The sequence below is a fragment of the Triturus cristatus genome, chromosome 3_1 (genome assembly GCF_964204655.1).
Source record: "Triturus cristatus chromosome 3_1, aTriCri1.1, whole genome shotgun sequence".
NCBI lineage: Eukaryota > Metazoa > Chordata > Amphibia > Caudata > Salamandridae > Triturus > Triturus cristatus.
This window is the reverse complement of record NC_140583.1, coordinates 575,941,537-575,966,915: the sequence shown is the minus strand read 5'-3', so window position 1 is coordinate 575,966,915 and position 25,379 is coordinate 575,941,537. Positions and strand designations below refer to the sequence as shown.

At 54.9% G+C, this 25,379-nt stretch overlaps 1 protein-coding gene across 2 annotated transcripts in view; it reads right to left on the bottom strand.

Moving 5' to 3' along the window:
* Positions 1–25,379, bottom strand: part of CHD2 (chromodomain helicase DNA binding protein 2) — a 1,941,047-nt gene that overhangs the window by 40,802 nt on the left and 1,874,866 nt on the right. For both annotated transcript variants that reach the window (XM_085644496.1, XM_085644497.1), the window contains one exon: positions 22,865–23,102. In XM_085644496.1, the coding sequence (XP_085500622.1) occupies positions 22,865–23,102 (238 nt within the window). The remainder of the gene's footprint in view (positions 1–22,864; positions 23,103–25,379) is intronic.

Here is a 25,379-nt window from a genome sequence, read left to right as displayed (position 1 = left end):
GCCCACTAATTGATTCTCCCGCACAGGCGGGGAATCAATTACACGTGGAAGTGGCGCAACCGTTATGACAAGCCCAGCTTGTCATGAGCACAGCTCCACTGTGCCTCATGACGAGCTGGGCTCGTCATGAACACACAAGGGGTTAAAGAATATGACTCCACTTAAAAAGAATCCATCAGAATAGATGCACCTGTAATCTCTCTTATTATCCTAATTCACAGGAACTAAGGGCCATAGCAAAACGTGTAAAGAACCACAGGTTATTTAAATAACCATAAACCCCTACAGTAAGCGGAAACACAACACTGGTAGTCACCAGATGAAATACATATTTCAACTTAGTCATGTATAGACCTTTCTGCCGTACAAGTCAGAAAGAAAGAATCCAAACAGAACATTCAAAGACATGACTAGGTAGTTTTGTCACATCAACCAGCTCTGAACCTCTGTAAAGCTGAATCAGCATGTACACCAAGCAAATGTAGATCATCAAATGGCATATCTTTCAGGTTATTCTGTACAACCCCTGAAAATTCCGATTGACACAGCCATGCATGTCTGCACAGCACAACTGACTGAGAGATAGCTCTACCCACTGAATTAGTGATGTCCATACCACATTTTATGGTGAATTTATTTACTTCCTGGTTATCTTTTACCACTTGAAGGACACACCCCAGGCTTCCTATGGAAGAGAAGGCAGCAGATGCACCACTGACTCCCACAAAGCATGGGAAAATCTGCCCAAAACACGTCTTATTTAGTGGCCTTACCTTCAGTAAGGATATATCTGTAAGAAACATTGGTTAGTTATAGATTCCTTACCTTAGAATTATCCCCAGGTGTCAGACTGGATCCGGATTTTTTTTTCGCCAGCAGTACCTCTGCATGTCACAAAGTGGCGTCGGTCGGCTACACATCCGTCGTCGTGGTCGCCAGGATGACGTTGCGGCAGCTACTTAGATGCCGCCCTCGCGCGTGGACGTCAGTTCTGTACATGACTTTCCGCGCCAGAAACGCAGAGCCATGCAAGACACTGACCATTGGTGTATTTATAACTAACTGTTTCTTACAGATATATTGTTACCGAAGGTAAGTAACTTGTGCATCTGAAATAAACACGTTAGTTATAGATTCATTACCTTAGAATAGATACCCCAGCAATAGCAACCCCGGTGGTGGGTCTTACAAACCAAGATCAAACCAGAAAGTCCTGGAGAACAGAACGGCCAAAGAAGCCGTCTCCTCGGACTTGGCTGTCTAGGTAGTAGTGTTTGTTAAACATGTGCAGCGATGCCCATGTGGCCGCCTGTCAGATGTCATTCAGAGGCACTCCTCTCCCCAAGGCAGTAGTGGCTGCCGTCGCCCTGGTGGCGAGAGCACGTAGCCCCACTGGAGGCCCCTTTTTAGCTAGAGAGTAACAAGCCTTAATACACAACTTGACCCCTCCAGAAATGGTGCGTTTGTGTACAGCACAACCCTTCTTTGCACCCATGTAGCTAACAAAAAGTTGATCAAACACAAGGAACTGTTTTGTGCGATCCAGATAGAAGGGTCCAGGCGGTGGAGGCTCTCTTCTTCCTTCGAAGGATGCAGAGGCAGAAAGAAGGTGGGCAAAGTAATGGCCTGCCCTATGTGGAAGGCAGTGACCAACTTAGGAAGAAAGGATGGACGGGTCCTGAGAACCACCTTGTCCGGATGCACAGACAAGAAAGGAGGTTTCGAAGATAGAGCCTGGAGCTCACTCACCCTTCTAACAGAAGTGATGGCTACCAGGAAAGCAGTCTTAAGAGTCAAGAGACGTAAAGGACAGTTATGAAGCGGCTCAAAGGGAGTGCACATTAAATAACTCAGCACAAGATTCAAGTCCCACTGAGGCATAACGAAAGGGATTGGAGGGAAAAGATGTGTTAAGCCTTTTAAGAAACGGATAACTACCGGAGACTTGAAAAGAGAAGGCTGATCTGGCAGCCGGAGAAAGGCAGAGATGGCAGAAAGGTAGCCCTTGATAGTGCCCAGAGCAGAGCCCTGCTGGGCTAAAGAGGGAAGGAACAAGAGTACTTAAGAAAGAGGATCCACAGCCTTTGCTGTGCACCATGCCACCTGTAGGTGTATACCGTCTTTGTGGAGGGACGCCTGGCTGCCAAGATTACGTCACAGACTTCGGGAGGCAGGTCGAAAGACGTCAACTGCCGCCGCTCAATCTCCACGCAAGGACGTAAAGACTGTACAGGTTTGGGTGGAGGACCGTCCCCTGCTGATGCGACATAAGATCCTCCCGAAGAGGCAGTCAGATCGGAGGATCAATGGGCAAGTTTAGCACCTCGGGATACCAGACTCTTCGTGCCCAATCCGGGGTCACAAGAAGGACTTGGGCCCGGTCGCACCTGATCTTCTTCAGCACTTTGGGCAGAAGTGGCATAGGCGGAAAGGCGTACAACAGACCGCAACTCCACTCGCGACGAAAAGCGTTGCCTAGCGTGTGCCGCCTTGGAAATTCCAACGCGCAGAAGAACAAGTTACTTACCTTCGGTAACGATATATCTGTAAGAAACATTAGTTAGTTAGTTTCCTCACCTTAGACGTTGCTAGGCGTCGTCTGTGGCTCCGCGTCCGTCGTCGGCGTCGTGCACCGGGATGACGTCGGAGTACTTAGACGCCGCCCTCACACGCTGACGTCAGTTCTTGTACATAGCTTTCCGCACCAGGAACGCAGAGCCATGCAAGAGACCGACACTGGTGCCAAAAAATTCTAGGGCCCTGAAAGGGATAACCTCAACCCTAGATATCGGTTCGCAGAACGGGGAGGATGGGTGGGTTGGTGAGGAATCTAACTAACTAATGTTTCTTACAGATATATCGTTACCGAAGGCAAGTAACTTGTTCATCTGAAAGAAACACGTTAGTTAGATTCCTCACCTTCGAATGGATACCCCAGCAATACCAACCCCGATGGTGGGTCTGCGAACCAAGATCACACCAAAAAGTCCTGGAGAACAGAACGGCCAAAAAAGCCGTCTCTCCGGACTTGGCTGTCCAGGCAATAATGTCTGGCAAACGTGTGCAGCGAGGCCCCCGTTGCTGCCTGACAGATGTCCTGCAAGGGGACTCCCCGGCCCAGGGCAGTTGTCGCCGCTGTGGCCTGAGTGGAATGGGCCCTCAGCCCTACAGGACGCTCCTTTTTAGCTAAGGAGTAACAGGCTTTGATACACAAACGACCCACCGAGAGATGGTTCGCTTGTGCACCGCCCGCCCCTTCTTAGCGCCCACGTAGCCAACAAAGAGTTGGTCGTCCACCCGGAACTACGTGGTGCGGTCCAAATAAAAGAACAGTGCCCGTTTTGGGTCCAGACGGTGGAGCCTCTCTTCCTCTTTCAAAGGATGCGGAGGCGGAAAGAAGGTGGGCAACGTAACAGACTGCCCGATGTGAAAGGGAGAAAGGCAGGACGAGTCCTGAGAACAACTTTGTCTGGATGGACAGAAAGAAAAGGAGGCTTAGAAGAGAGAGCCTGGAGCTCACTCACCCTTCTAGCAGAGGTGATGGCTACCAGGAAAGCAGTCTTAAGGGTCAAGAGACGAAGGGGACAATTATGAAGTGGCTCAAAGGGAGCGCACATCAGAAACGTCAGGACCAGATTCAAATCCCTCTGAGGCATTACGAAAGAGACAGGAGGAAACATGTGAGTAATGCCCTTAAGGAAGCGAGAAACAACAGGGGATTTGAAAAGAGAAGGCTGATCAGGAAGCCGTAAGAAAGCAGAAATAGCAGAAAGATAACCTTTTAGGGTGCCCAGAGCAGAGCCCTGCTGGGCCAAAGAAAGAAGAAAGAGGAGAACCTCAGAAAGAGGGGCGGAAAGGGGATCCACAGCCTTTGCTGTGCACCATGCCACAAATTTGTTCCACCTGCAGGCGTATACCGATTTTGTGGAGGGACGCCTGGCTGCCAGAATCACATCACAGACTTCAGGAGGCATGTCAAATGGCATCAACTGTCGCCGCTCAATGTCCACGCATGGAGGTGGAGACTGGACAGGTTCGGGTGGAGGACCGTCCCCTGCTGCTGCGAAAGAAGGTCCTCCCGAAGAGGCAGTCGTATCGGGGGATCGATCGACAGACTGAGTAGCTCGGGATACCAGTACCTTCGTGCCCAATCCGGAGCCACCAAGATGACTTGGGCCCAGTCGCGCCTGATCTTCTTCAGCACTCTGGGCAGAAGTGGTATAGGCGGAAAGGCGTACAACAGATCGCAACTCTACTCGCGACGAAAAGCGTCTCCGAGCGAGTGCCGCCGTGGAAACTCCAACGCGCAGAACTGCTGACATTGCGCGTTCTCTTCGGTGGCGAATAGATCTAACCAAGGCTCTCCCCACTGCCAAAAGAGGCCTTGCGCCACATCCAAGTGTAGACGCCATTCGTGATCCATCATGCACTGGCGGCTGAGTTCGTCTGCTCTGGCATTCAGAGAGCTCGCAATATGTTGAACCACCAGGGTGATGCCCTGATGTTCCAGCCATGCCCAGAGGCGCAGAGCCTCCTGACAAAGGGTCCACGACCCCACCTGCCCTGTTTATTGCAATACCACATGGCGGTGGTGTTGTCCGTGAACACCTGCACTACACTTCCCCGGACAGAAGGAAGAAATGCCTTCAGTGCAAGTCGGATCGCTCTCAGCTCCAAAAGGTTGATATGGAGCCGAGACTCCGCCAGAGACCAGACTCCTCTGATCTCCGCCTCTCCCATATGGCCCCCCCATCCCAGTAGGGACGCATCCGTCACTACCACGTGCTCCGGTTGGGGTAGGGAGAGGGATCTACCACTGACCCAATCGCGATCCGTGAGCCACCACGGCAACTGTCTTGCAGTGTCCTCCGAGATCAAGACCTGGTCGGACAGGTTGCCCCGATGCTTGGCCCACTGAAACTTCAGGTCCCACTGCAGAGCCCGCATCCGCCATCTGGCGTGATACACTAACAGGATGCAGGAGGCCATCAGACCCAGAAGCCGCAGCCCCAACCTGACCGAAACCCGGGATAGAGGCTGAAAGATGGGAATCATAGCCTGAATATCCCGGACCCGCTGTTCCGGAGGATAAGGCCGGAACTGCGCCGAGTCTAGAACCGCTCCGATGAAGAGGAGTGTCTGGGAGGGACTCAGATGCGACTTCGGCACATTGATGGAGAACCCCAGCGAATGCAGGAGGTCGGCCGCAGTCTGGAGGTGGGAGATGACTGCCTGGGGCGAGCCCGCTCATCAACAACCAGTCGTCGTGATAGGGGAGGACTGGAACCCCCAATCTGCGCAGATGAGCTGCAACCACCGCCATCACTTTCGTGAACACCCGAGGGGAGCACGGTAAACTGAAAATGCTCCTGGCCCACCGTGAACCGCAGGTAACGCCGGTGGGCCGGCAGGACAGGGATGTGGAAATAAGTGTCCTGCAAGTCCAACGCTACCATCCAGTCTCCAGGGTCAAGGGCAGCCATAACCTGAGCGAGGGTGAGCATCTTGAACCTCTCCTTCCGGAGGAAGGCGTTGACGCTCCTGAGGTCCAAGATAGGGCGTAGGCCCCCTTTGCCCTTCTTGGGAACCAGAAAGTAGTGGGAATAACAACCACGACCTACTTCTGGACCAGGAACGCGCTCGATGGCCCCCTTGGCCAAGAGGGCCGTAACTTCCTCCTGTAGAAGATTCAAGTGAACCCCCGACATGCGGTTGTACTGCGGTGGCATGGTTGGAGGGGTTGCCTCGAAGGGGAGGGAGTAGCCCCTTCGGACGATTTGCAGCAACCCACCTGTCCGACGTGATGGAACTCCAGTGGAGCAGGTGATGGTAAATTCTGCCTCCCACTGACGTGGAATGGGCCTGAAAGCACGGACTAGGAGGGCTTGGAGGCGGATGCTGCCGGGGTAGATGTGGACTGACCGGCACGTTGTCCCCCAGTACCGCCTCGGCGGAATCCACATCCGCGACCGCGTGGAGGTTGGTTCTGCGGCCTGTGGCTAGGCGGACGTGAGGGGACGCCCCTTCCTTGGCAACGAAAAGGGGCGAAATGCGGAAGTTTGCGGGCGCGGGGCCGAGAGACCCAAGGACTTGGCCGTAGCCCGGGAGTCCTTAAAGCGCTCCAGCGCACTATCCGCCTTGTCGCCAAGGAGGCGACTGCCATTGAACGGCATGTCCATGAGGGTGCTCTGGATATCCCCTGAGAAACTCGTGAACCGCAGCCAGGCGTGGCGGCAGAGCGCCACTGTGGTCGACATCGCCCTACCCAGCGAGTCCGTAGTGTCCATTCCACATCTGATAGCGTGCCGCGCTACATCCCGCCCGTCGGCAAGAGCCTGGGAGAGCCGTGTCCAGGCCTCCTCCGGACACTGGGGCAGCACGTCCTCCACCGTATCCCACAGGGAGTGGGAGTAACGGTCCAAAAGACAAGCGGTGTTAATAGACCGCAGTCACAAACTAAGGGAGGAGAACAGCTTCTTACCAAACTGTTCAAGTCTCTTGGATTCCCGATCCGGGGGAGCGGACGGGAAGGAGGTCTGAGAAGTAGAGGCCTGGATAACCAGGCTCTCGGGCGTGGGGTGTTGGGACAGAAGAACAAGTTACTTACCTTCGGTAACGATGTATCTGTAAGAAACATTAGTTAGTTAGATTCCTCACCTTAGAATATCCCCAGGTGTCAGACTGGATCCGGAAGATTTTTCGTCAGCAATACCCCTTGCGCGTCGCTAGGCGTCGTCTGCGGCTCCGCGTCCGTCGTCGGCGTCATGCGCCGGAATGACGTCGTCTGAGTACTTAGACGCCGCCCTCGCGCGCTGACGTCAGTTCTTGTACATAGCTTTCCGCGCCAGGAACGCAGAGCCATGCAAGAGACCGACACTGGTGCCAAAAAATTCTAGGGCCCTGAAAGGGATAGCCTTAACCCTAGATGTCAGTTCGCAGAACGGGGAGCATGGGTGGGTCGGTGAGGAATCTAACTAACTAATGTTTCTTACAGATACATCGTTACCGAAGGTAAGTAACTTGTTCATCTGAAAGAAACACGTTAGTTAGATTCCTCATCTTAGAATAGATACCCAAGCAATACCAACCCCGGTGGTGGGTCTGCGAACCCAGATCACACCAGAAAGTCCTGGAGGACAGAACGGCCAAAGAAGCCATCCCTCCGGACTTGGCTGTCTAGGCAATAGTGCCTGGCAAACGTGTGCAGCGAAGCCCACGTCGCCGCCTGATAGATGTCCTGCAAAGGGACTCCCCGTCCCAAAGCAGTAGTAGCCACTGTGGCCCGAGTAGAATGGGCTCGCAGCCCAACAGGAGGGTCCTTTTTCGCCAAGGAATAACAGATTTTTATACACAAAACGACCCACCGGGAGATGGTCCGTTTGTGCACAGCTTTTCCCTTCTTTGCACCCACGTAGCCAACGAAAAGCTGGTCGTCCACTCGGAACTGTTTTGTGCGGTCCAAATAAAAGGAGAGCGCACGTTTTGGGTCCAGACGGTGGAGCCGCTCTTCCTCTTTGGAAGGATGCGGAGGCGGAAAGAAGGTGGGCAAGGTGACAGATTGCCCAAGATGAAAGGGGGTCACCACTTTCGGTAGAAAGGAAGGACGAGGCCGAAGGACAACCTTGTCCGGATGAACAGATACAAAAGGAGGCTTGGACGATAGAGCCTGGAGCTCACTCACCCGTCTACCCGAGGTGATGGCTACCAGGAAAGCAGTCTTAAGAGTTAGAAGACGAAGAGGACAATTGTGAAGAGGCTCAAAGGGAGCGCACATCAGGAATGTTAAGACAAGATTCAAGTCCCACTGAGGCATTACGAAAGGGACAGGAGGGAACGTGTGAGTAATGCCTTTAAGAAAGCGTGACACTACAGGGGACTTGAAAAGAGAGGGCTGATCAGGAAGCCGTAAGAAGGCAGAGAGGGCAGCAAGATAACCTTTCAAGGTGCCCAGGGCAGAGCCCTGCCGGGCCAAAGAAAGAAGAAAGAGGAGAACCTCAGAAAGAGGGGCGGAAAGGGGATCCACAGCCTTTGCTGTGCACCATGCCACAAATTTGTTCCACCGGCAGGCGTATACCGTCTTTGTGGAGGGACGCTTGGCTGCCAGAATGATATCACAGACTTCAGAAGGCAAGTCAAATGGCATCAACTGCCGCCGCTCAATCTCCATGCATGGAGGTGGAGGCTGGACAGGTTCGGGTGGAGGACCGTCCCCTGCTGCTGCGACAGAAGATCCTCCCGAAGGGGCAGACGTATCGGAGGATCGGTCAACATACTGAGTAGCTCGGATACCAGTACCTTCGTGCCCAATCCGGAGCCACCAAGATGACTTGGGCCCGGTCGCGCCTGATCTTCTTCAGCACTCTGGGCAGAAGTGGTATAGGCGGAAAGGCGTACAACAGACCGCAACTCCACTCGCGACTAAAAGCGTCGCCGAGCGAGTGCCGCCTTGGAAATTCCAACGCGCAGAACTGCTGACATTGCGTGTTCTCGTCGGTGGCGAATAGATCTAACCAAGGCTCTCCCCACTGCAGAAAGAGACCTTGCGCCACCTCGGAGTTCAGACGCCATTCGTGATCCATCATGCACCAGCGGCTGAGTTTGTCTGCTCTGGCATTCAGAGAGCCCGCCAGATGTTGAACCACCAGGGTGATGCCCTGGTGTTCCAGTCATGTCCAGAGGCGCAGAGCCTCCTGACAAAGGGTCCACGGCCCCACCCCGCCCTGTTTGTTGCAATACCACATGGCGGTGGTGTTTTCCGTGAACACCTGCACGACACTTCCCCGGACAGAGGGAAGGAAGGCTTTCAGTGCAAGTCGGATCGCTCTCAGCTCTAACAAGTTGATGTGGAGGCGAGACTCCGCCGGAGACCAGAGGCCTCTGATCTACGCCTCTCCCATATGGCCACCCCATCCCAGGAGGGACGCATCCGTCACTACGACATGCTCCCGTAGGGGTAGGGAGAGGCTCTTGCCCGTGACCCAATCGCGGTCCGTGAGTCACCACTGCAACTGCTTTGCAGTGCCCTCCGAGATCAAGACATGGTCGGACAGGTTGCCGTGATGCTGGGCCCACTGAAACTTCAGGTCCCACTGCAGAGCCCGCATGCGCCGCCTGGCGTGATGCACTAGTAGGATGCAGGAGGCCATCAGCCCCAGAAGCCGCAACACTAGCCTGACCGAAACCCAGGATAGAGGCCGAAAGATGGGAATCAGGGCCTGTATATCCCGGACCCGCTGTTCCGGGGGATGAACCCGGAACTGCGCCGAATCGAGAACCGCTCCGATGAAAAGGAGCTTCTGAGAGGGGCTCAGGTGTGACTTCGGCACGTTGATGGAAAACCCCAGCAAATGCAGGAGATCCGCCGTAGTCTGGAGGTGGGAAGACGACTGCCAGTGGCGAGCCCGCCTTCAACAACCAGCCGTCGAGATAGGGGAAGACTGGAACCCCTGATCTGCGCAGATGAGCTGCGACCACAGCCATCACTTTCGTGAACACCCGAGGGGCACTGGTAAGGCCGAAGGGGAGCACGATGAACTGAAAGTGCTCCTGACCCACCGTGAACCGCAGGTAACGCTGGTGGGCCGGCAGGACGGGGATGTGGAAATATGTGTCCTGCAAGTCCAATGCTACCATCCAGTCTCCGGGGTCGAGGGCAGCTAGAACCTGAGCCAAAGTTAACATTTTGAACCGTTCCTTCCGGAGGAAGGCATTGACGTTCCGGAGGTCCATGATAGGGCATAGACCCCCTTTGCCCTTCATGGGAACCAGAAAGTAGTGGGAATAACAACCACGACCTACTTCTGGGCTCAGAACGCGCTCGACGGCCTCTTTGGCCAAGAGGGCCGAAACTTCCTCTCGCAGAAGATTCAAATGATCCTCCGAGATACGGTGGTGCTGCGGTGGCATGGCTGGAGGGGTCGTCTTGAAGGGGAGGGAGTAGGAAGGCTTTGAGGCGGATGCTGCCGGGGTGGATGTGGACTGACCGCGTCGTCCTCCAGTACCGCCTCGGTGGAAACCACGGCCGCGACCGCGTGCAGGCTGGTTCTGCGGCTGGTGGCTAGGCGGACGTGAGGAGGTGCCCCTTCCTTGGCCACGAAAGGAGCGAAAAGCGGAAGTTTGTGGCCGCGGGGCCGAGTGGCCTAAGGACGTGGCCGTAGCCCGGGAGTCCTTGAAGCGAGCCAGCGCACTGTCCGCTTTCTCACCAAAAAGGCGAGCGCCATCAAAAGGCATGTCCATGAGGGTGCTCTGGGATTCCCCTGAAAAGGACGTGGACCGCAGCCAGGCGTGACGTCGAAGCGCCACCGTGGTAGAAATCGCCCTACCCAGCGAGTCCGTAGTGTCGAGTCCACATCGGATTGCATGGCGCGCTGCATCTCTCCCATCGGCCAGAGCCAAGGAAAGCCGCGCCCGGGCCTCCTCCGGGCACAGTGGCAGCACGTCCTCCACCGCATCCCACAGAGAGTGGGAATAACGGTCCAAGAGACAGGCGGTGTTCAAAGACCGCAGGCCCAAACTGAGCGAGGAGAACAGCTTCTTACCAAACTGTTCCAGTCTCTTGGAATCCTGGTCCGGAGGGGCGGACGGGAAGGAGGATTGGGAGGTAGAGGCCTGGATAACCAGACTCTCGGGGGTGGGGTGTTGGGACAGAAAACTGGGGTCGCCCGGAGCAGGGCGGTGGCGCCTGGCAACGTTCCTATCCACAGGAGGGACTGTGGAGGGCTTGGACCAGGTGCCCTGCAGAACGTCAGTGAGGGCCTCATTGAATTGCAGCAGAGGCTCAGTGGAGCATGCGGCAGACTGAAGCACCTCAGTGAGGATGTTAGTCCTCACAGCCACGGCAGGCAGCTCAAGCCCAAGGGCTTCGGCCGCCTTGCGCAGCACCACAGAAAAAGCTGCACCCTCCTCCGAAGCCACAGTCGGAGGAGAGATGAATCCAGTGTCCGGTGAGGTATCCAAACCACTGGCCTTCCCCAGTTCATCTGCCCAGTCCTGTGCAAGTTGGCCCTGAAAGGCCATAGGGTCGTCAGACCCCTCCCATTCGCCCCCATCATCCGATTCCTGGTAAACAGGAGGAATGATCGGAGCCGGTCGATAGACAATATGTGTCTCTAGCGGCGTCGGACGCGGCGTCGGGCCGCGCCGCATCGGCGTCGGGACCGGACAGGGGCTGAACCGGGGATCGACGTCGACCGGAGCTGGCATCGGGGGTGGTATCGGTATCGGCGGAGGAGGAGGCGTAACGAGGTCGACCGGCGTCGACGGGGGCCCAGGCTCGGGCCCCTCGGGGACCTGCGGCGTCGGGGCCGGAGCCTCCAACGGCGCCGGTGCCGGAGCCGCCGGCACACGAGGTCGCAAGGGGTATTGCTGATGAAAAATCTTCCGGATCCAGTTTGACGCCTGGGGATATTCTAAGGTGAGGAATCTAACTAACGTGTTTCTTTCAGATAACTGGGGTTGCCTGGTGCAGGGCGGTGGCGCCGGGCCACGTTCCGGTCCACAGGAGGAACTGTGGAGGGCTTGGACCAGGTGCCCTTTAGAACGTACCTCTTTGAACTGCAGCAGAGGCTCCGAGGAGCTTGCTGACGGTTGAAGCACTTCTGTGAGCCGATTCGTCCTCACGGCCAAAGCAGGCAGCTCCAGCCCAAGGGCTTCGGCCGCCTTGCGCAGCACCACTGAAAATGCAGCACCTTCCTCCGAAGCCACGGTCGGAGGAGAGATGAAGCCAGTGTCAGGGGAGGTGTCAAGACCACTGGCATCCCCCAGCTCATCTGCTCAGTCCTGTGATAACTGGCCCTTCCGGGCCAGAGGGTCCTCCCTCCCAGTCGTCACCGTCATCCGATTCCTGGTAGACAGGTGGAATGATCGGAGCCGGGCGGAAGATGAAATTGCCACCCATCAGCGTCGGTCGTGGCACCGCTCCGACATCAGGCCCGGACCGGGACTGAACCAGGGAACGGAGTCATCCGAAGTCGGCGCCGGAGGTGGTACCGGAGGCGACGCCGGCGGAGGGGTCGTGAGGTCGGCCGGCGTCGACTGGGATCCAGGCCTGGATCCCACGGGGACCTGCAGCGTCGGGACCGGAGTCGGCACCGGAGCCGCCAACTCGCTAGGCCTCCCAGTCGAGCCCGGGGGGCACGAAGGCGCGCCGGCAGGCGTCAACGGCGGAGCCAGGCCTCTCATGGCAGAGAGGAAGGCACTGATCTCTGCCGGAGTTGCGTCGGTCCTAGGGACCGGCGAGTATGGGGATGGACGCGACTCCTGCAGCTCCGACGGAGCTGCATGGATGGTACCACCCGAACCCACAGCCGAGTCGCGTGACGGGCGAGGGGAGCCCAAAGAGCGATGTCGCCTCTTGGACTTCTTACTATGCTTCGACTTACCCGAAGACTTGGAACCGGACGAGTGGTGGTGATGACTGCGGCTCTGCGACAAGTCCCTCGACCTCCTCCTCGACCGAGACTGTGAACGGTGCGGAGCAGACTGCCGGAACTCCAGTAGCTTGCGGGACCGCTCCCGCCTAGCCTTCGAAGTCAGGGCCTGGCAGTCGAGGCACGACTCGGAATCGTGGTCGGCCCCCAGGCAGTAGAGGCACCGGCGGTGGTGGTCTGTAACCGACATCAGTCAGTGACAGGAGTCACAGGGTTTAAAACCAGGCATCCTACCGGCACCAGAGTCGAGTCGACAAAAGAGACCAAAAGAGTCCAAAAGTTTAGTCAAAAAATGACTAAAAGGGTATGCTCTTCCCGGATCGGCGCTGTCTGGCGTGGAAAAAAGAAGAACTGACGTCAGCGCGCGAGGGCGGCGTCTAAGTACGCCAACAACGTCATCCCGGCGCACGACGCCGAACGCGGAGCCGCAGACGACACCTAGCGACGCGCAAGGGTATTGCTGACGAAAAATCTTTCCGGATCCAGCCTGACGCCTGGGGATATTCTAAGGTGAGGAATCTAACTAACGTGTTTCTTTCAGATTTGCTGACATTGCGCGTTCTCTTCGATGGCGAATAGATCTAACTAAGGCTCTCCACACTGTGGAAAGAGACCTTGCACCACCTCCGAGTGAAGACCCCATTTGTGATCCATCATGCACCTGCGGCTGAGTTTGTCCGCCCTGGTGTTTAGAGAACCTTCCAGGTGTTGAACCACCAAGGAAATACCTTGATGTTCCAGCCATGTCCAGAGGCGGAGGGCCTCCTGACATAGGGTCCATGACCCCACCCCACCCTGTTTGTTGCAATACCATATGGCGGTGGTGTTGTCTGTGAACACTTGCACTATTCTTCCCCGGACAGAAAGAAGGAATGCCTTCAGTGCAAGACTAATCGCCCGGAGCTCCAGAAGGTTGATGTGAAGCCCGGACTCCGCCGGAGACCAGAGGCCTCTGATCTCCGCCTCTCCCATGTGGCCGCCCCATCCCGGAAGGGAGGCATCTGTCACCACAGTGTGGTCTAGTTGGGAAAGGGAGAGGGATCTGCCATTGATCCAATCCTGGTTCGTGAGCCACCACTGCAGTTGTCGAGCAGTGCCCTCCGAGATCTGGACGCAATCGGACAGATTCCCCTGATGCTGCGCCCACTGGAACTTCAGGTCCCACTGCAGAGCCCGCATATGCCACCTGGCATAATCGATCAGCAGGATGCAGGAAGCCATGAGGCCCAGCAGCCTCAGGGTCATTCTGACCGAAATCCGGTACAGAGGCTGAAAGATCAGAATCATAGCCCAAATATCCCGGACTCGCTATTAGGGAGGATAGATCCGAAACCGCGCCCTGTCTGGCCCGCCCGCTGGACCCCAGTACCTCGCCAGTTGTTTCCACGTCCTCGGCCGCGCAAAGGCTGGGTAACTTGCTGCGGCCTGTGGCCCTCGGTGGGACGTAGGGAGGTACCCCTTCCGTAGCCACGAACGGGGCGAAAAGCAGACTGCGCCAGACAGGAGGAGAAACCCAAGGACTTGGCCGCAGCCCGTGAGTGCTTGAAGGGATCTAGGGCGTTGTCTGCTTTGTCGCCAAAAAGGCGACAGCCATCAAAAGACATGTACATCAAAGAGTGCTGTACATCCCCTGAAAAGCCAGTGGACCTCATCCAGGTGTAGCGACAAAGCACTACCGACGTTTAAATTGTTTTGCCCAGAGAGGCGGGTGAGTCCAGCCCACAACGGATTGTAAACTATGCTGCATCTCTCCCGGTGGCAACAGCCTGGGAGAGCACTGCCAGGCCTCCGGACACTGAGGAAGCACTTGCACCACCGTATCCCACAATGAGTGCGAATAACCGCCCAAGAGACATGCAGTGTTGACGGACCACAGTCCTAAGCTGGCGGAAGAAAACATTTTCTTGCCAAGATGGTCCAGCTCCTTGGATTCCCTTTCCGGTGAAGCGGTAGGGAAGGCACTTTTGGAAGTGGAGGCTTGGACCCCCAAGCTCTCCGGGGTGGGTGTTGGGAGAGAAAAGTGGGGTGCCCCGGAGCCGGGCGGTGGTGTCGGGCGATCATCCTGTCCACGGGAGCCCCCGTGTTGGGCCTCGACCACGTGCCCAAAAGGACGTCGGGTGAGAGCCTCATTAAACGGCAGCAGGGGCTGCGAAGAGCGCACCGCCGGTTGAAGCACCTCACTCAGGATGTTAGTCGTGACCGCCACTGTAGGAAGCTCGAGGTTGAGAGCCTCGGCCGCCCTACGCAACACCACAGCGTATGATGCTCCCTCCTCTGGTAGGAGGAGACAACATGCCAAGGTCGGGTGAAGTGTCAAGACCACTGGCATCCCCCAGTTCCTCTCTCCAGTCCTGCTCAGTATCTGGCTGGTCAGTTAAAAGGTCACCTGATCCCTCCCAGTCCTCCTCATCATCCTCTGGGTGCCACTATTGTTGGAAAGGGACCCAGAAGTGAACAGGGGCATGAAAACACCACCGGGCGCCGGATATGGCGCCGGCCGACACCGGTCCGGCTCCGTGTTCACCTCTGGGATGGAGGCTGGGGTCGACGCTAGCTGACGGCACGACCGGCATCGGTAGCGGAATCGGTGCCTGAAGAAGCAGCGCCGGTGGAGGTGCAATGAAGTCAACCGGCGCCAATCTGGATCCAGGCCTGGATCCAAGGAGGGCCTGCAGCGCCGGAGCCGCCGGCAGCGAAGACCTAGGCCCCCCCAACTGAGCCAGTGGGCACCAAAGGCACGCCGGCGGGGTCGGTCAACCCAAAGATGGCATGCATCGCTTCGTAGAACGTACGAAGCTGGGCGGGGGTCGCTCCAAGTCCTGGAAAAGGAGGGAAGCTCGGAGTTGACCCTTCGGGCTCCGCATGCGGGGCCGCGGGAGTGGCACCACCGGCGTGCCTCATCGGATCTGTCGACTGACAAGGGGGAAGTCGAAGAGTCACGATGCTTCTTCGACGACTTCGACCCGAGTGCAAAGACTTTGATTGTTTGGAACCGGAATGGTGGTGGCTCCACGACCGGTCCCTCGACCTCTCTCTCGACGAACGGCACGGAGCCGACTGTCGGCGTTCAACCAGCTTTCGGGACCACTCCCACAAAGCCTTCGATGTCAACAACTGACAGTCGGAGCACGACTTGGGGTCGAGGTCGTGCTCCAGGCAAAAGAGGCACACGCGGTGCAGGACCCGTAGGCCTTAAAACCAGACATCCCTCGCGCACCTGTTCGGAGCCGGAGACTCGAAACAAGACGTCGACAAAAGTCGTGGAAAACGTAGTAAAAAAATGACTGAGGTATTGCTCTTCCAGGATTCGCGCTGGCTGGCGCCGAAAAAGAAAGCACTGACGTCAGCGCATGAGGGAAGCGTCTAAGTAGCTGCCACAACGTCCTCCCAGTGACCACGAAGCCGACGGCAGATGCGGAGCCGACCGACGCCACCTTCCGATGCGCAGAGATACTGCTGACGAAAAAACTTTCCGGATCTAGTCTGACGCCTGGGGTAATTCGAAGGTAAGGAATCTATAACTAATGTGTTTCTTTCAGATACATGAGACAACATGGGTACCCAGGGGTGGGTTGATGTCTATGGGCTACAGCCCGGTCATCAGGAGCTACCAAAACAGGTTTAATCCAGAAACACGTGTTTAGAGATGGCCAGCATTGATCTGCACCAACCTGGTGAAACACTCGAAAGAACTTTTGTGCAAGTACACATGCTTGATGAACTGCATCCACCATAATGCTTAGGGGCGAACCCGCTGGGAGGTGAAGCAGTGTGAACTCACATTTGTTTCCTGTTTAAAAGGCTCCCTCGAGCCGCTTTGAGCTGATGAGCTCGTGGAGAGGCAGCTGCGCGCCTGGAGAGGTACTGTGACCCGAGAATACTCTGGCAACCTGCTCAGCAACCCCAAATATTTTCATGCCTAATCTCTACTGATGACGGATAATAATCAAGAAACGCGTGTTTAGAGATGGCCAGCATTGATCTGCACCAACCTGGTGAAACACTCGAGAGAACTTTTGTGCAAGTACACACGCTTGATGAACTGCATCCACCATAATGCTTAGGGGCGAACCTGCTGGGAGGTGAAGCAGTGTGATCCCACATTTGTTTACAGCTACCAAAACAGCTTTCGCCCATGCTCTTAACAAAAGGTCATATATAGTCTCATTATAAGGTAGTTAAGGCTCCACTCCCAGCTTATCTTGGTGAAGAACATCCACAAAAAGGTCTGTGGATAATTCCACTGAGGGGAACTGGCAATCTAAGACTACAGTTGATCTCCTCCATATGCCAGCATAAGTGGAACTTGCCTCTGTTGCCATACCAGGTGGAAAAAGTAAATCTGAAACTGGAGAGTCCTCAAGTCTACTAGCCTCACCCAGTTCAGTCAGCGAATTTTCCTCCAAAAGAGGATGAAGAGGACTGCCCAAAGGGTCTTGACAACCTACAGTTTCCCCTTCACCTTCAAGACTGCATGGTCCCGTAGGGAAAACATTGACAGGTTGTATAAGGACAGATGGAGAGTTGTCCAAAGTGGATGGCTCCATCGGTGCCGCATCCGATGCCCATCCGGCACCACATCGGCATCAGAAAGATTAATAGGTTTGGCATCAATTGGCACCGCAGTAAGGGGCAGGCCTGACTCTGATGCAGAAGGTGGGAGCCCCAAAGGACTGTGCAACGGTGCCAGCTAGAATCCGATAACGGATTCAGAGAGCTCAACTGTTACCAAGGGCGAACCTGCCGGCTAGGATGCAGTCAGGGCACCTCTCTCCTCCTTGTGGCTAGAAAGCACACTAAAAGGGGGGCACAAACAGTTTATGCAAGAAATTGTAATACACCTGCATTTGGGCTAGAGTCGCACCAGCTCCAGGAAATATAGGGAGGGCCAGGGTAGACTTCTGTGAATACTCTGCAACCAAAGGCTGGGAGACAGTGTCGCAGACTCACTTACATATTAACCGTTTGTGCTTCAGAGCCTCCTTCGGCGGAGACAGCCCCTCATGCGAACGGTCCTTTGATCAGTCTCTGGACTTTTTACAAGGACTGACGCCCCATGGTGCCTCTGATAGTAGCACCGCCAGAAGTTTCAATGCCTTCCGCTGATGACGACAGTAGGAAAAACACTCCTTGGAGTCATGGTGTTATCCAAGGCACCCCAAACAGATGGCATGAGAATCTGTGGCTGACATTTGTCTGCCACAAGATCCACAGGTTGTGAGCCATGAAGAAATCACAAAAAACACACGGTTTCCACAACAAAATGTCGAGTCGGGCTGAAAAACGGTCCCCTAACCACTCCAGATCCACATTACAAGCGCAGAAAGTACAAGTTACTTACCTTCGGTAATGATGTATCTGGTAGAGACGATTCTAGCCGCAGATTCCTTAACGTAGAATTATCCCCAGGCGTGAGACTGGACCCGGAAAACTTTCTTTGCCCCAGCATCTCTGCGCGCCGCGGGCGTGACGTCAGCGAGGTTACTTACGCCCCACCCCAGTTCGCTGACATCAGTTTTCTTCAGAGAACTTTTCCGTGCCACAACGCGGAGCCATCACAAACAAAACTGTGGAGAGTGTGGGAACAGTGTGCATAAAATCAGTGAAACAGAAAAGAGAGAAACGAAAGGTGAGGAACAGCACCAGTTGGAAAAGGGCGAAGCACGAAGGTAAAAAAAGCCATAGCGGTGAAATCCATAGCAGTGAAGGAGCAGAGCACCGCTCTAAGGAACACTTACGCAAGCTAAAGCGACATCCTCCCTGGAGGCAGAAGCATGTGAAAAGGGCCATAGCAGAACAAAGAGAGAAAGAGAGAGAGAGAGAGAGACTGCAATCACGATCCACAACAGTGAAAGGCAACAAGCCCGGAACAAAGGAGGAACAGCAATACACCCCCAGACGCCACCATCAAGGAGGGCCGAATCCCCTGAAAGGAGCGAAAAGGCCGAGGTACAGGCAAAAAGAAAACCCAACTCAGAGGACTGCAAGGGATGCAGAAACCCCAAGCAAGTAAAACGGAGAAGAGTAAAAGCAGGCCCCTACACTGGAGAAAAACCAGGGTGGAGGGATGCAGAAGTACACATGAACCAAATGACCATGTATCATAAGGGAAGGGTTGGAACAATCAAGCAGAACAAAGTATCCTGTCGGGGCAGAAGCAAAGCGGACACCCACAGGAGACAAGCCACCCAGAGGGAGGCAAGTTCAGAAAACCAAACTAAAGGTCCTCGCAGAACGGGGAGAAAGGGCGGGCCGTGAAGGAATCTGCGTCTAGAATAGTCTCTACCAGATACATCGTTACCGAAGGTAAGTAACTTGTACATCTGATAGAGACTACTAGCCGCAGATTCCTTAAAGTAGAATAGATACCCAAGCCATACCCAAAGGGGAGGAGGGCCTGCGAGAGAACCTCCCCAGTAGGAAGAAACACAGGGCACCAGCAAGGCGAAGGGAAGACCAGGAGACCCTAAGCCCATTCAAGGTACAACGGCTAAAAACCCTCGTAGAGACAGACAGCCGCAGAGGAGCACCCTGGAGGAAAGAACGACCCCAACTCCAGGGAGAAGAGGTAAAACCGGAGGCAGAGCCTGCCAAAGGAAAACACACAGCGACAGAGGACAGCTGAACAGGCATCAGCCGCAAGGAAGCAGGCAAGGCAGCAACGGCTCCACAGCCAAGGAACGCAGGCATAATAAGAAAGGCACAGCTATGCAAAGCCCCAGCAGAACAAGAGGCAGGGGCACAAGGTAGCACAACAAGGGCCACGGCAGTGGACCAGCACAAGCAGGCACAAGATAGCACAACAAGGGCCACTGCGGTGGACCAGCACAAGCAGACGTGCACAGCGGCAGTCGACAGCACCATGGAGCAGCGCACACAGAACAAGCCAGGCGCAGGTAGAGGACAGGAAAATGCAGAACAAGCCCCAAAGGAGGATCGGTCAATAGACACACACCGTCCCACAAAGAGAAATGGGACCAGCCATAAGAGAAAAAGGGGAAGACACGGAGGACGGACCAAGCCTTCAACCAGAACACAGGAAAGCCAGGAGAAACCGAGCCCCCTGGAACACCGGACAGAGGAGCAGGACGAAACGCCGGACAGGAAGGCCGAAACGCCACAACACGACACCGTTGACAGCATAACAAACTGTCAAGCAATGTAGGGAACACCAAGATTGACAGAACCCAGAGCAATGAAAGCTGCGCCCGGACAAGGTACAAGAGACCGCACCAGCGGTATACAAGGATGCCAAGAAAGGTAGGGAACCCGGAAAAGGGGCAACCATACCTTCCCAGCACAGGACAGAGCTATGCAATTGCTACAAGTACCCCACATAGGGTAAGATACGTCCCACTAAAACATGGGAACACCTCTTAGAGAAAAATCCCGCAGCAGAGGACAGAACATAAAGGACCTGCAGATAGAACCACAGACAGCTTATCAATCATCCAATCAAAAAACACACAGAAGGCCAAACCTGAGGACACATATGGGTGGACCACAACCAGAGAACCACAAAATTCGAAGGGGCTGTACCAGCAGCCAACAGCACAACCTAAGGACCCCAAAGGCATGCCAACCCATACACAATAGACAGACGGTCCAACCGAACCACTTGACCCTCGAAAAAAGGGTAGGATAATAGGACCGACAAGCCAAGTTTACGGAGGGGGAGGAGGACCGAGCCCCGCAAAGAGCCGCTGAATGGCAGCATCCGCATGGGTGCTAAACAAAAGCAACCCATCAAAGGGCAGGTCAACGAGATGCTTCTTCACATTCTCAGAGCACACGCTATCCCTCAGCCAAGCGTGGCGACGGAGAGCTCCTGAACTTGCCATTGGGCGGGCGAGAGCATCAGAAACATCCAGGGCCGAACGAGGAATAAACGCGGCAAACTCCCGGCCATCCATCACATGGCACCGCAGATCAGCGTAGACACCTTCTTGAGAGGCAGAAGAAAGAAGGGACTCCACAGAATCCCACAAGCTGGAAGTAGCCCTGACCAACACACAAAGCGTGTTGAGCGCTCGCAAAGCAGCACTAGAGGAAGCGAAGAGGTTACGCCCCCATGAATCTAACCATCTGGCCTCCCGTGACGGAGGAAACAATATCCCTCAGCCAAGCGTGGCGACGGAGAGCCCCTGAACTTGCCATTGGGCGGCCGAGAGCATCAGAAACATCCAGCGCCGATCGAGGAATAAACGCGGCCAACTCCCGGCTATCCATCACATGGCACCGCAGATCAGCGTAGACACCTTCTTGAGAGGCAGAAGACAGAAGGGACTCCACAGAATCCCACAAGCTGGAAGTAGCCCTGACCAACACACAAAGCGTGTTGAGCGCTCGCAAAGCAGCACTAGAGGAAGCGAAGAGGTTACGCCCCCATGAATCTAACCATCTGGCCTCCCGTGATGGAGGAAACAACACCAAAGGTAAGGAAGGAAAAGCAGTCTGCAGAAGAGGGCCCTGGGTAGAAGGGTGGAAAGAAAGGCAGACTGGGTCGTGCTGGGGAAAAAGCCATGACGCGGCGGCCCGTCTCCGGTGAAGAAGAGACAAAAAGTTGACGAACCTCCGGAGAGGAGGGGGCCTCTGGAGACGAGTCGACGACCCGACACCGGCACGGCGCCGTGGAGTCACCCACAGGCGCCGGCATGAGGTCGACCATCGCAGGAGCAGACGCCAAAACGACCTCTTCCACCACTTGCACCCTAGGAGAATGGGGCGGGGCGGGGTCGGCTTCGGGTCGGCGAAAGAACGGTGCCAAAAAAGCGCCGACTCGACCTCCGACGAAGCAGCTGCCTGCGTGGAGAGATGAGAGGGACCCGGGGATGCGCCCCGGCCCGAGCCAGCACCTGCGGCGCCGCCAGCGTCGACAGCCATTGGCACCTGAGTGGCGTCAGCTCGGCTTCTGGCAAGGCTGCCGCCTGCCCAGAAGACCGAGGAGGACTCGGGGGCGAGCCGCGAGTCCCGGTGACCTCCCGCAACACCACAGGGACCCCCTCGGGGGTTTGCGGCAAGGCAGAGGTGCCGTGGGCCGAAGAGGGGAACCCCGTAGGGCCGCACCTTGATGACACCACACCTCCAGAACCTGAAGCCGAACCCGTCAGCACCGGGGCTGGAGCCGCCGGCGATGCCGCGGAAGGCACTGCACGTGGCAAGGGATCCGCGGACATCCCAGGAAGAGGAGGAGGAGGGGCAAGGAAGCCTGCAGAGCCGCAGCATAGACCTCCATTTGGGCCCTAGTCGTCCCAGCGGCAGGAAATGGCGGGTAGGGTGGTGACGAATGAGGCTGCATGTCCCGCGGAGTACCCGCGCCCTCTGCAGAGCGGGGACTAGGCCTCGGAGACCAGCTATAAGACTTACCGAGGGGCGAGCGATGCCCCAGGGGCCTCGGTGATGGGCGATGCCGGAATCAGAAGCGGTAATTCTTGGGCCCTTCCGTGGGGGACGGACGCGGAGACGACACAGATCTGGACAACTGGGCTGAGAGGAGCTTCATCCGGCGCTCCTGCCAGGACTTAGGCTTCAGATGCTGGCAAGCGTCGCAGTCCGTGGAATCATGGTGCTCGCCCAAACTCCACATGCAATTAGGATGAGGGTCCGTCACCAACATCTGACGTGCAGAAGACGAGCATGCCCTAAAGCCCGAAGGCATTCGCACACTGTACCACAACGCAAAGCACAAAAAGAAGGCCTGAAAACAGGACAGGGACACGATCCGGATCTGCGTTGCACACGGAAAAGAAGGAAACTGATGTCAGCGCGCCGGGGTGGGGCTTATGTAACCTCGCTGACGTCACGCCCGCGGACGATGTCAGGGCGGAGTCGCGTGGTAACGCCCCCCGGCGCGCAGAGATGCTGGGGCAAAGAAAGTTTTCCGGGTCCAGTCTTACGCCTGAGGATAATTCTACATTAAGTAATCTGCGGCTTGTAGTCTCCATCAGATAGAAGGAACTGATGTCGAAGAGGGGGGTTATATGGACTCCGTTGAGGTCATATGCGGTGAATGGCGTCGATACGGAGACGTGCTATGGGGAAAAAATTCCGGATCCAGTCTCGCGCTTGGGGAGGATTCTAAGCAATCTGAGGATAGATGTCCCTGATACCACTGCTACACTGCCTAATAATTTGTTTGAACAACAATAATTGTTCAAAGTCTAATGCAATCAGGGAAGTGGATCTCCAGAGGTACTGACGTCAGAGAACAGGGGTGGCAACCCACAACAGACCTGTCATACGTCTGTCGTGGGGCCGAATCACAGTGAATCCTGATAGTACCACCTTTTGACTCGCTAGAGCTGTAGAAGCTTTTCTGGATCTGTCCTTTCTTGGGAGGATACAAAAGAGGAGGAATCAACAAGTAGAAAGTATCCATCATAAATAAGCACTTATTGGCAGTGCCATCACTGCTAATATGGTGATTAGATATTTACCTGTCATAGTATTCTCTGTGTCCTCTATGGTCTCTTTCATTGTTGTATTGTTCATATGGTCTTTTCCGGGAAGTATTATTTTGTCTGTAATTCTCTGAATTTCGCCGGGGGTCACCATGGGGGCGACGGTCTTCATAGTGACGGTCTTTAAAACGGTTCTGCTCATACTGGTGTCTTTCGCCCCAAGGCTGATTGCCTACATAGTCAAACTTCCGATCTCTCGGCCAATCACCTCGTTCTATATGAAACAGAAAAATCTTTATTTTAAATGTATTACATCAATGAAATGAAATGCTTCAGAGCAATTAGTTGTGAGAGGTCAAAATAAGCTTGATATTGTGCATGAAAGACATAAAAAACGAATGATGTGTACCACACTTCTCACCCCATCATGAAGACTCAAATTCAGAGTTGTCAAACGGCAACACAGCCTCAAAATTAGCCTCTCACCTGTATAAAAACTGCACTGCGCTTCCAATATCCTGGGATGGAAACAGAGTAAAATGGCATTTGACTCATTGTGTTTATCCACAAGCAAGTATTAACGACTGCCCATCATGATATGGCAGCAAGGAATAAGTTACGTACCTTCTGTAACACTCTTTCTGATAGATTAACCAAAATAAAAGCCCACAGTTGATGGAATGTCTCCTCTTTTGAGCCGTGAGAAGAAGCAAAGAACGTTGGGTGGTGGCTGGGTTGCCCAACTGAAGCTGAGTAATGACTTCTGACAAAAAGTCTCAACCTCAGCTTGCCTGGTAAAAAGATAGGGTAGGGTGGCTGCACAGATAGAGCCTGGAGCAAACTCATGAGAGCAGGGCCGGACTGGGAACCAAAACCGGCCCTGGCAAAGTGCTGCCCCTCCCCCCCCCCCCCCCCCCCCCGGGTTGGGGGTGCGGCCGAGCTCTGTGCCAGGGCCGGTTTTCGGCCGATTTTGTTACAGTGCCGATATGCTGCAAAAACGGCCCTGTAAGAAAAGCGGCCCCCAGGAGCCCCAAACCGGCCCCCACCCTTGCGGCGCACCGGGGGATTGCCCGGTGCCCACTACGGCCAGTCCGGCCCTGCATGAGAGCTATGAGAAGGAGTGTTTTGAGAGTGAGAAGACACAGCAAGCAGCTGTGCATGGGTTTTAAAGGGGTACACATAAGACAAGTCCTTACTAATTTAGAATCCCACTGTGGGGTTACAAGTGGTTTAGGATGGAAAATGTGTGTCAAACCTGGAATAAAATGAATCACAACAGGCGATTTAAACAAGTGTAAAACAAGGGCAAAAATCCACTGCAAGCACTTGCTGGGCCATGTACAAAACAAGCAGTAATACATCTGAATTGTAAGGGGTATATGTTACAGGTTCCACACCAGGCCACAAATTTGCCAAAGCACCCGGCAGAAATGGACTTTGAAGAAGGATACCTGGAAAGAGAATGGCATCAGCAACCTCAGGTGACAGATCGAACACAGTCAACAGACTCTGCTCAATTTCCCCACATGAAGGTGTAAATTACACCGGTTTGCGTGCAGAACCCTGCCCTGCTGCTGTGGAAAAAGATCCCCCCGCAGCAGTAGCCTAATCAGACAACAAACGTTCATGCCCAGGAGTTCCAGGCACCACACATTCCTAGTCCAATTCAGAGCCACTAGGATGGATTGGGCCTGGTTGTTCCTGATCTTCAGAACTCTGAGCAGAAGAGGCAGTGGTTGAAAGGCATACAGGAGTCCCATGCTCCACTCCAGGCTGAATGCATCTCCTAGAGAGAATTCCGACTTGCAGATGTCGCGACAAACCCCGTTCTTCGCAAGAGCAAAAAGATCTGCCTATGATTACCCCCACTGTCCGAAGATGATGTGATCCACTTCGGGATGCAACTGCCATTCGTGATCTGTCAAGCATCACCAGCTGCCCTCATCTGACCATGCATTTAAAGATCCAGCAGGTGATTCCAATCATGGAAATGCCCTGATGCTATAGCCAACTCCAGAGGCGCTGCTCTTCTTTGCACAGGACCCAGGGCCCCCATCCTCCCTGCATGTTACAGTATCACATGGCAGCGGTGTTGTATGTGAGAACCTGTACCGACCTTCCCTTGATTGACGACAGGAAAGTCTTCAATGCCAGGTGGATGGCCCACTGTTCTAATAGGTTTGTGTGGATCTGAGTTTCTGCCATAGACCAGAGTCCTATGATTTCCACAACTCCCAAATAAACTTCCAAGCTCAACAGAGACATATCCATCACCACAGCCAGCTCTGGGTGAGGAAGGAAGAGGAGTATGCCACTTGTCAGGTTGAGGCCTAGCAGCCGCCACTGCAGCCCCTGTGCAGTATTATCTGAAACCTGGATGACATCTGACACGTTTCCTTCATGCTGGGCCCATGGAGACCTCAGATCCCACTGAAGAGCCTGCATATGCCATCCAGTGCCAGTAGCTCAAGAAACCTCTGAGCTGCTTTCACAAAGATCCAGGAAAGAGGCTGACACATTGGGATCATAGCCTGAATGTCCTAGACTCATT